This window comes from Dunckerocampus dactyliophorus, chromosome 2 (genome assembly GCF_027744805.1).
Source record: "Dunckerocampus dactyliophorus isolate RoL2022-P2 chromosome 2, RoL_Ddac_1.1, whole genome shotgun sequence".
NCBI classification, from domain to species: Eukaryota; Metazoa; Chordata; class Actinopteri; order Syngnathiformes; family Syngnathidae; genus Dunckerocampus; species Dunckerocampus dactyliophorus.
The window spans coordinates 51,430,616-51,442,458 of NC_072820.1; the positions used below are offsets into that span (position 1 = coordinate 51,430,616).

Sequence of the window (11,843 nt, forward strand, 5' to 3'; positions counted from 1 at the left end):
CTGAAAGGAAGCCAAAGGAAGCTGGTTCAAATCCCCTGCATGCATTCATCAAGTTATATCCAATTATATTACACATTGGAGTCCTGCTTGCTTGTTAAATTGTCCTTCATGTTAAATGTTAAGTGTGTAACGTTGCACACCTGTTCGGCATTTGCTGTTTATTCGTCAATACACTTAATTTGGAAACAATATTTTGGAGATCAGCTGTTTATTAGTACTAATTATTATTCACGATAGTTGCAGTCAACAAGAAGACCACAAGGGGGTGGCACGGGCCTCGTTTCAGCACCGCAGGTCATCCGTGACAGGAAGTGACATCAATCATTTCAGTGTCTGACAATAAAAGGAAAGTGCCTGATATCAAGTGAACGTCCAGTGAATATAATTGACTAAAGTCAAGTTGAATGAGTACAAGTTCACCGTCAGCTGCCACCAGAGGGCAGCATACTGTATGTTTGTGATGTTTAATATTGGGTAAAATCAACCGCAGACCTCCACACGTATATATGGGTTCAATCACCTTCATTGGCAATGCACTCCAAGCTCACTGATTGCAATTCCAGTGCTCAAACTTGTTCAAATCCACAGAATCCAGCAAACAGGGCCACCCCTGACCAACCGGGGCCCTCAGAGAAATGTTATTTTGCATTCAATAAATGGAAAAAAATGTGTCCAGTGTAAACAGAGGCAGAGATTCCTATGTGATGAGTGGCAGTTAGGTGTTTTATTTCAACAACAGACCCACCTTCCAGTGAAGCACCAGCTTCCTCGCGTTTTACCCCCCGCCCCCGCTCCTGATTGGTGATGTCTGTTGGACGGCATGCTGAAAGGTCACCTTCTGTAGCTCTACAAGAGCCTGCCTGCACGTGCACCCCTCTGATTGGTCAGATGTCGAGTGGTGTCAATCATTGTGCGGTTAGTCTCTTTTCTCTTCTCCGTCGTGCCTCACGGTGCAAATGAGTGCCCCCGTTGGAAGATCAAATCAAAGTTTATTTGTCGAGCATTACAACGCCCCAATGGTGGCCAAGGTGCTTCACAAGAGTAAAAACAGGTTCTAGCAAATGAGAACACAAAATCAAATCAAGAGTGCAAAATAAGAACAAAAGCAAAAAATACTATCTTGCTGTCACTCACATCCTTCAAAGGCCTGCTGACATTGCGCATGCGCTCTGCACTCCACACCCACTTCCCTTCAATGAGTGAATGATAACTAGATCAAGTCACGAAAAGGAACCAATCACTACTTTCCAGTAATGCAACAGGAAGTGACTTCATCAGTTTCAGCATCCAGTCAAATAAAACACCTTTAACTACCAATGAAACCACTGCAGTCACCGTGTCTTTCTTTTACACCTTCATAAAACTCGCGTGCAAAGAATATTACAACACAGTGACTGCATGGAAGTCAGGTGAGTCAAACAGTAGACCGTCAGTGACTCTGCATGTGTCTTTTCAAATTGGACTTCAAAGAAAATGCGTCACCGCAACTAAACCGTTTTTCTCCTGTGTGTGTTCTCATGTGTCTTTGCATGCTTGTCTTAAAAGTGAAGCGTTTACCGCAGTCTGAGCAACTGAAAGGCTTTTCTCCTGTGTGTGTTCTCATGTGTTTTTGCATGCTTGTCTTCAAAGTGAAGCGTTGACCGCAGTCTGAGCAACTGAAAGGTTTTTCTCCTGTGTGCGTTCTCATGTGTCTTTGCATGTGTGCCTTTACAGTGAAGCGTTTACCGCAGTCTGAGCAACTGAAAGGTTTTTCTCCTGTGTGTGTTCTCATGTGTAATTGCATGACAATCTTCTGAGTGAAGCGTTTTCCGCAGTCTGAGCAACTGAAAGGTTTTTCTCCTGTGTGTGTTCTCATGTGTCTTTCCATGTTTGTCTTTAAAGTGAAGCGTTTACCGCAGTCTGAGCAACTGAACATTTTTTCTCCTGTGTGTGTTCTCATGTGTTGAGCCAAATGACTCTTATAAGAAAATCTTTTATGACAAACTGAGCAGTTCAAACGTTTACCTGTTGTCTTTTTAGAGCTTTCAGAGTGTTTGTTGCCGGTGTCAGTCATCATATCACCTTCACAGTCTGTATCGCTGCTCAGAGATTCTTGGTTATAGTCGCTGTCTTCACCTTCAGGAGAGTGTGACGTTGTGTCGTCACTATCTGACAGTGGAGCTAAGAGGTTGTCTGCTTGTGATCCTCCACGGTGGTCTCCATCAGCTTCTGTTGTCATGTGTTGCAGTGAGCTGCTGCATGAAGGCTCCGCCTCGCTCATCTCCTCACTTGGACTATGATGAAGCTGTGAGAGCTCAGGTGGTTTGTCTTTATGGTCTTTAGTCGCTGCAGGGACACCAGTCAGTGGCATCCTGGCCAGATCAGCCTCCTCTGGCCCTGGAAGATGCTCTCCCTCCTGAGTGATCCAGAGTTCTTCCTCTTCCTTTTTAACATTGGGGGGCTGTGGCTCCTCCTCTTCCTCTTTAATGTGGGGGTGCTCCAGATCAATTTCTTCCACTTTAATAAGAGGGGGCTGTGGCTTCTCCTCCTCTTCCTCTTTAATGTGGCGCTCCATTTCTTCCTCTTTAATAAGAGGGGGCTGTGTCTCCTCCTGCTCCCAAGTGGAGCTCCCACCCTGTGGCTGAGGGGGACGGTCTCCTTGATGACCAGTCAGCTGCTGGATGTCTGCAGGACACAAAGAGGAATTATTGTGGAAGCTGTTTGTGCACTGTAATAAAAAAAAGCTGCACGCACGTCGTGGGGGAGAGCACGCTCTGCTAAAACCTAAACTCTTAGACGCCCGTACTATTTTATAAGGCACTGTACTTCTTGATAATGAAGCAATACTTTTTGACGGCTTGATCACGTCTACTCTTCAGTGGTGTGGTTATGGTTCACTAGTCTCATTTGTAAGGCGGTAATAGTGCGCCACCTGCTGACCGTAGGCTGAACAGGTTAACTGAACTTGCACATGCAGGATTATGAACCACAGTGGTAACAGTCATTTGTCATTAGTTAGAAAATACATACATACATACATAAATGGGGGGGCAACTATTTTCCCTCGTGCCATAAATACATTGTGAATTTCTAACCTGCTCCTCTCCCTGGATTTCTGGATAGGTATGCCTGAATCAAATCCTTCAACAAAGAGTCCAAGCTTTCATATACTGTGCACTTTGGGTGTTCCACAGTTACTGATAAAGTGTCATTCCATGATCATCAAGTACTGTGCCTTAGAAGACAGCACAATGTCTCAAGTTCAGCTTTTCGCAGAGCGTGCGCTCTCCCACGCTTTCTCGTGAGGCTATAACAGGGGTGCAATTCCCTTCTGGGTGGTGTCATTTTAATTTGGTTTGCTTTTTGTTAACGTGTTTTGCACTTCTCGGCCACCGTAGGTATTAGGTAAGCACCATTTCACAACGCCCAGCGACCGGCAGCTCAAGGGTGTGCCACAAAAGAGGCACATGATGCCAACGTCCTCCAGACTGTTGTGCAGTGATGGCTGACACAATGAAATGATGCTTTGGAGAGAACAAGCGTTAGACCTGAGAATAGACCATCACTTTACAACAACAACAACAACAACAACATCTATTCCATTGGAATTTGGGCTAAATGTAGGCCAACTGACGGCCACCTGTAAGAGGGTGTACTGTTGCAGCTTTTCTGTTCAAGCAACACCCAGTCAACAAATGAACATTGTAAGAATGTTATTGGAATAATAAGAATAATAAGAATAACACAAGGCCAATAGCCCTGCCTTCTGTCCTTTGTAAGTGCATGGAGAGGGTTGTAGCTGACCAGCTGAGATCTGAATTGTTCAACAAAATGGACCCTCTCCAGTTTGCTTACAAAGTTAAGCGTGGCAGAGGATGCAAGCCTCATGCTTTTAGATCAGGTTACCAAGCAGCAGGATTCCACACACCCCCACACAAGGGTTTTATTAATGGATTTTTGCTCAGCTTCTAATACTGTAAATAATAACACACTGCTACAACATCTGTCATCACTCTAGGTTCATACAATGCTCATTTTATGGATCAAGGAATTTTTATGTGATAGGCCACAGCATGTGTTTTTAAATGGTTTTAGGTCCAGCCAAATTGTCTTAAAGACTGGCCTCCCCCAGGGCTGTGTGCTGTCACCTGTTCTTTTTTCAGTGTACACCAACAACATCTCATGCGCTGTTGAAGGACTGTCGTTAATCAAGTATGCTGACAACATGGCTCTGGTGGCACACATCACGGACACGGAGGCTCTGGCACAGTACCAGAAGCAGGTCCACACTCTGGTCTGTGGCTTTGCTCAGAGCTCATTGGAACGTAACATTTCTAAAACAAAGGAGTTGTGCTGTGGAGCCACAGGGAAAGGCACTGCAAGCCTCTTTCAACCTCTCGTCATTCATGGCCAGCAGGGAGCAGGTTGACTGTTTTAAATACCTGGGGATGGACATAGACAAGAACCTGTCTTTTGGACACCAGACAGACTCTGCTTTCAAGAAGGCACAACAACGCCTCCACCTAATGTTAGCAAAGACATTCTAACTCTTGTGTACACTTCACTCATAGAATCCATCCTCACATATAATATCCCTTCATGGTACAATTTTCTCACACTCAAACATAAAACAAAACTCTCAAGAATCATAAACCAGGCCAGTAAAATCACTCAAACACCTCAGACTCCCCTCTGTGAATTGTATAGGCGATCAGTGCTGAGAAAAGCCACTCTCATCACTGAGGATGTCACACCCCCCCTGCACCACTCCTTCACTCTGCTGCCGTCAGGCAGACGATACAGAACCCCACTGGCCCGCAAAAACATCTAAAGAAATCCTTTATTCCAGTTGCAGTAACTATCTTAAACAGCGCCCGGTAGCACTGTTGTTCTTGTATTGTAGTATGTTTTGTTTGTGACTTATGTTTTTGTTGTGTGTTTTATATTGTACTTCATTGTGAGTGAATTTTTATAAGCCGTGTTGGAAGACAAATTTCTGTTCTATAGAACAGACAATAAAGTTCTTTTCTATTCTATTCTATTCTATTCTATTCTATTCTATTCTACACAGACGATAATAGTGCGAAGGGATACAGCAGGAGACAAACACATCAATGTTTGAGGTGTGGTTTTTTCGAGAAGGCGTGTTTCTGATGCAAATGGATTCCTCTTTTGAATGAATATTGTTTTGAGAAGCCAAATTCATGACTTTAGTGTCCCCAGCAACTAAGTGGAACTATGTTCCTAGTCACAGAAATCCCATGAGAGCTGGACTCACGGAACCCCTCTTGCAGCACGTACTTCTCTCCGTCTTAGGTGTCTTGCTCTCTGATTGGTTCTTTCTAAATTACAAGTAAGTCATATAGTACACCATTGATGGGTGTCCTAAAGGACGGGGTAAACAACAACAACCTCAAGCGTGACCAGACGTAGATTCAGACAAACCAAAACTAGATTTTGACAAAGTACTTGATATGGAACCCCAAACTGAACTAAATCTGCAACAAATATTCGCACTACAGCAGGACACCGAGCGCAAGCTCACAGCTAGCCGAAAAGAGCTACATGAACAGAAGGTAACTTTGGCCGGGGCCTTGGAACGCATAGCGGAGCTTGAAGAGTGGAAGACGAGCGCCGGGGAGGCGGTGATATAAATGTTTGAGCAGGCGAGTCGGATGCAAGAAAAACTGACTGACAGAGAGGGAAGATCCAGGAGGAACAACATCGGTATTTTCGGCGTCCTGGAAAACGTGGAAGAGGGCCCAGTGGGCAGATTGACTGAACACAGCTACAGCTACCCGAGGACCTCCAGCTGCATATCCAATGAGCCCACCATGCCCTCACACAAAAACCCAACCCGGATGCCACACGTAGATCCATTAGTCAACTTGCAGTCAAGTTGCAGACCAAAGAAGTCATTTTGAAGACGGCGTGGAAGAGGAAGGTGCACATGGGAAACAAGCACGTTTTTTTAAATTTTTATCACGACTATCCAGCTGAAGTCGTCCAAAAACCAAAAGCCCATATGAGCATTAAAAAGGTGCTGACGGAGACAGGAATTGGGTTCCAGACACCATGGACTAGAATCCGAATCCACTGGAGTGATGGAATGAAGACATACGCCAGCGCCGTGACAGCAGCACAGGAGATGAAAGCGAGGGGCTACACGGTGGACATCCCAGGAGACGACAGCGCACCGGTGGCGGCGGGAAAGGAGCGAGGAGCAGCTGAGTGGCGGCGTGTCCGGAGGGGAGAGACTCAACATGGAATGGTGATGCGGGCGAGGGAAAAGCTACAGGACTTGGTCAAGAGAATCTGAATGAGTGCAGGAACAGAACATTGTTGGGGCAGCCCTCCCCTCACTGCAAGACATTTATAAAACTAGAGTCCTACGAAGAACACACAACCTCATCAAGGACAGCACACATCCACAACACTCATTATTCACACTCCTACCGTCAGGCAGACGCTACAGGAGTTTGAAGTCCAGGACCACAAGGCTGGCAAACAGCTTTTACCCACAGGCCATCAGGCTTCTCAACGAAGCACTCGCACACGCCGCACGCAACACACGCACACACTCATAGCACTTTATTTATTTATTTGTATTATTTATTTGTATTAATGTCTCTTCTGTTTTTGTTGCTTAATTTATTGGTATATATGTTTATGTGTTTATGTTTCTTATGTTCTTATTCTTTCTTGTGTTTTCTTTCTTTTCGTGGGAGAATGAACAGAATAAGATTTTCATTGCATGGTATAACTGATGTTTTACCATGCACATGACAATAAAACTCTCTTGAATCTTGAAGAGAGAGGTGGAATTACGGGTTCATGAACAAAGACATGTTCATCATTCAAAATAACAGTTGTACCTGGCTGGGGACTGTTGATGCTAGTATTTATCCATTTGGACATATCTAGCTCTTTTATAGAGTTTCCACAACGGGAACCAATTCTACAGAGGAGCCCTCTTAGACATGAGGATTTCTCCTCGCCCCACCAACGGGGCTTTGTGGGGAAGGGTTGGACCACACCCCAGTTGGAAGCCATTTTTTGTGTTTGTGGCTGGTGTTGAACGTTGTTTCTATAAGTGGCTAGTTAGGATTTGTTTGGGAAAACATGATGGAAGAATGGTCAAATACAAGGATGTTGAATGACGTTAGGACAATGTCGCTGAATGTTCATGGCCTCAACAAGCCACTAAAAAGAAATAAGGTCATGACAAAAATCTAAAAGGAGAAAGCAAAAATAATTTTACTTGAGAAAGATGATACACACAACTCAGCGGTACACAAAGTGCACTCGGGAATCGACTATTTCTTCATGAACATGGAGGACTACTATAGAGTGAAGGAACGTCAGATGTATCTGATCACAAGCCAGTTCATCTGTTCATACATCTTAACAACAGGAAAAGGAAAACAATATGGAGACTTAACTTGAGAATATGAAACAAAGACCAGACAAAGGCTCAAGTAGAAACAGATAAAAAGATACATGGAAGAGAACGACAACGGAGAGGTAGACCAACAACACTCTGGGACGCCATGAAGGCAGTTATCAGAGGGAAATTAATAGCTGAAACAGCACATGCAAAACAGCTTCAAGCTAAATCTTATGGAGTAAATAGTGAGAAATGAAGGGAATTGGAACAGGACTATCCGAGCACACAAGATCCCAAGATATATCAAGAAATGAAAGAGTCCAGGAGTATAATTCACCATATATTACTAGATGAAAGAGAAACAAGGACCAACTTCTCTAAGCGGGGCTATTACCAAGTAGGCCCAAAAGCCACAAAATGATTGGGAAAACGTATACGAAAACAAGAAATTAAAAAACAACATGAATAAAATGAAAGAGCCACACTCTGAAGACATACTAACCACTCCAGGAGACATTGAAAGACTTTTCCAAGAGTACTATCACACAACCTACATCAGCAAAAGGAGAGGAAATGAAGGGTTTTCTGGAGGGGCTACACCTCCCCTCAATAGGGACCAGACAGAATGATAGACTTACGGCCCAAATGACAACAAAGGAGGTGAAAGAGGCAATAAACGCCCTAAAAAATCACCGGAAAGTGATGGGTTTCCAGCTGAGTGGTATAAGATGTTTCTAGAAGAGCTAACTCCGGTCCTCCTCTCCTCCTTCAGTGGGACCCTCCACAACAATAAAACACCTCCCTCATGGGCTGAGGCCATCCTGACAGTAATACCAAAACAAGGAAAAGATCAACAACACTGCGCATCGTTTGCATCATAAAAATGCCTCCTCCAAAAAAATCAGAGCTCACAAATGCCCTCCCGCTGCATCCCTGTGCATTGTCACCTGTCCATTGTATCCTGTGTCTGTGATGAAGACGCTCACGTCTTCTTCTGCTGTGGAACACACACGCAAAACACGATGGCCACGGCGCTCCGTCGCGGAAGAAGATGCCAGCGTTCTTGTGTGGAAGAATGGACAGGCGACAGTGTGCAGGGAAACGGCGGGAGGCCATTTGTGAGCTCTGATTTTTCCAAGTAGGCATTTTTGTGATGCAAATGTGTTCCTCTTCTGAACGCATGTTGTTTTGAGAAGCCAAACTCCTTACTTGTGTAACCCCAGCCACCACCCACGACTAACTTCGTTCTTCATCACCAAAACCCCACCAGAACTGGATTAGGAGACCAAGTGGGGGTAAGTCACTGCTGATGGGGATGTCATACAACTTCATGGCAAAAATTTCATATTATCCCTTCAACAAAAAATTCGGGCCACAATTTTGCCTCGGTTTGCGTACATTCCCCAGTTAGCCTCCAATATGTCTTTAAAAGCATAAAAGTGATGTTGAAATGAGCAAATAAAACTTATTCTTAGCTGGATTTACTCATATTGGGACATTTTGAGTCTCATAACAAGCTTGTGATTCTCCAAAGTAGTATTTTTACCCTCGGAAGTAGCATTTGATTTCTACCTTCATTCCTCCCAGGAAAAGGTTCCCTCTAAAAACAAGTTTAAAAGAACGTCATGCAAGATATTTTTGCTTTTAATAAGTAGAAAATCTGCCAATGGAAGAAATCAAAATTGCCTTAGTAGGATATTTAGAAATAAGACATTATATTTAAGTTTTACAACATAAATTTGATCTTAAAATTAGCCAAGAAAACTCATTCTTATCTATATTTACTAGTATTGTCAAGTTTAGTTGTTGTTTAGTTTTGTTTAGTGTCTCACAACAATCTTGTGATGCTCAAAGCAGTATTTTACCCTCAGAAGCATTTTTTTAACCTTCCTTCCTTCCTTGTCACGCTCTTCATCCATCCATTTTGTATACCGCTTCTCATTAGGGTCGCGGGGGTATGCTGGAGCCTGTCCCAGCTGACTTTGGGCGACAGGCGGGGTACACCCTGGACTGGTGTCCAGCCAATGGCAGGGCACATATAGACAAACACTCACATTCATACCTATGGACAAATTAGAGTCTCTAATGAAGCTAACGTGCACGTTTTGTAATGTGGGAGGAAACCAGAGTACCCAGAGAAAACACCCTCTTCACTTTAAATATATTTAATGCATATTTTCATAGTTGGAGCATAAAAAGTGAAATAAGACCCCTAGTCGTCTTTGCAGCCCTATTATTTCATTGTTTACACCACACTGTGAAACTCTTATGCCACAGGGACTCGAGACGGCCACTCGCTAGCAAGCTACAGAGCTAACCAGTTAGCCTCAAATGTATTTTTTCTAAACTTACAAAACCCAAAAATGACCACTTCCACGCGGAATGGGAGGAGACCTTGTTTTCAGTCTCTCAAGTGGGACATGCCATGACTTCATGCTTTGCTAAGGTAATGTAATGTAAGATAACGGCTCATCAATGTTTAGTGTCATTACTGCCACTTAGTGACCAGAATACTACATATGGCTTGTATTTCAATATGTTTGACTAATAATAGACCACAGTCTACCACCAGACAGCCATCATTGATTCAATTGCGAGGGACGACTGTATAGACGTGTTTACCCAGGCCTGGTGATGTGAAGTCTGCTGATCTGCAGTCATTTGCATAGCTGGGACTGCATGATGTCTAAAAGAAAGGATATACAGTACATCATGAATAATGACATTGAACATGAACGGTGGAAAACAACATTTAAGATGACAAATGCATCCCATTCCTTGCTTGCTCGGGCTGCCACTAAAATAAGAAGCATTAAGTTGTTATGAATGAGCAACATACAGCACGTGTACCGAGCTCCATATAGTTCCTCCCCACCTGAGGTGCTGATCTTTCATTCAAACATGAACCCATTTACGTCTGAGGCCCATTCTTAAACACTTTCTAAATCCTGCCCTAACTTTATTTTAGTGTGGAAAAACTCACTTTCAATGAAATTTCAAGCAGAACAAAAGGTAATCAACGAACAAAGTTTATTTGCATCGTATTTAGCGTTTTTAATGTTTCTCTTGGAGATGAATAAAAGTAATAGCTACTTACCTTACTGCTGCATTAGGCTACGTTACACACAGCCATTAGCTCAATGCAGCTAGCTTTCTTGGTTCACCATTACAAATAAACAAACTGCTTTACGGTGGTGCTTGTTACAACAATGCTTGTGGAACTACTACAACCGCTAATAAATATAAATTATTTTTGTTTTAATTTGAGAATCTCGCTAGCAAGTAGCTATTGTTAGCTAACATGCTAGCGATAAAACCTCCTTACTAAACGGCAATAATACACAAAGTTAACATTTCATGAACGACAACAGCAAGGTGATGGTATCTGAATGGGATCATAAGTTCTATTACATGAACACTTCCCTTACCAGCTCGTCTCACACAGTGAAAGACTCTGCCTTTCTGTTCACTTGCCCGCCACTATATTTGAAATCAAGTCCCTTCGGATACGTCGTCTGTCTCGTGAGCTAAGGGAACACTAAAATAGCACATCCTAGATCTGAATGCATTCATTCTTATTATTTGTCTTTTTTCTTCTTCTTTCACGGAAAAGGGAAAGTGCATTTTCGAAAATAATTTCAATTATCCGACTCCGCCTGTGACCGCTGTGAGGCGGGGCACAACAATACGTTTCACTTTTACGTCTCCAAATACCAGTCCCTACGTTTGTCGCCAGTCGCTTTAGGGAAAATAAATCACCAAGAGGGTTTAGAAAGTCGCCAGATTTAGCGAGAAAATGGCTACGTTGGCAACACTGGGCTGCACGTGAGATCAAGGAGCCCTCCTTATGAAGCCGTTCACAGATGGAGAATACAAAGAAGAAATGATTGAGAAAATGAATGTCTCCCTCTGCAAAGACAGCCAAGGACAGGCTCAATAGAATGGTTGTTGGTGGCAATTTACTTTTTACTAAAAGATGGCTAGCATGTCTCGCTAGCATCTAACAAGTTAAGCAACCCTAACAATCTTCATCATTTACTAAGACGACTTAATCAACAAGCTTCATCATTCACCGAGACGACATTATCTGACAGTAAGAACACTATTCCGAGAAAGTGACACTTACCGGAGCCAAATCCATCTCAGCAGAGCCAGTTTTGGGCCTGCGTCGGTACATATTCGTTGTTTGTGTAAGTCTCGTTTTGTTTCGTTTTGTTTCTTTTTGTTTTTTCTTCTTCTTCTTCTTTTTCTTCTTCTTCTTCTATGGTGTGTTGCAACCACGACATTAAAGGTGCATACCGCCACCTACTGTACCAGAGTGTGTAACATGGGCCATCCATCTTATTTTATACTAATTCAGATAATGAGGAAACTACTTATACTACTAATAATATAAAAAGTTTTAATAATACTATCATTTAATATTCTAATAATTATCTATATTCTATTATACCATCCTGTGTCCTTCAAATATTCT

General features: G+C 43.0%; 1 protein-coding gene across 11 annotated transcripts in view; it reads right to left on the minus strand.

The window, feature by feature from the left end:
• LOC129172362 (oocyte zinc finger protein XlCOF26-like) overlaps positions 1-11,610 on the minus strand; it is a 65,420-nt gene extending 53,810 nt beyond the window's left edge. For 6 of the 11 annotated variants that reach the window (XM_054762068.1, XM_054762026.1, XM_054762013.1 and 3 more), the window contains exons 1-3: positions 11,493-11,602; positions 9,989-10,052; positions 2,005-2,664 (exon numbers count right to left, since the gene is read on the minus strand). In XM_054762068.1, coding sequence (XP_054618043.1) covers positions 2,005-2,664; positions 9,989-10,052; positions 11,493-11,543 — 775 coding nt within the window. In that variant the 5' untranslated portion in view covers positions 11,544-11,602. Of the gene's footprint in view, positions 1-7; positions 2,665-9,988; positions 10,053-11,492 lie in introns of those variants that run through there. The other 5 variants (XM_054762040.1, XM_054762047.1, XM_054762032.1 and 2 more) reach the window with 5 other exon arrangements.
• Positions 11,611-11,843: the final 233 nt, after the last annotated feature.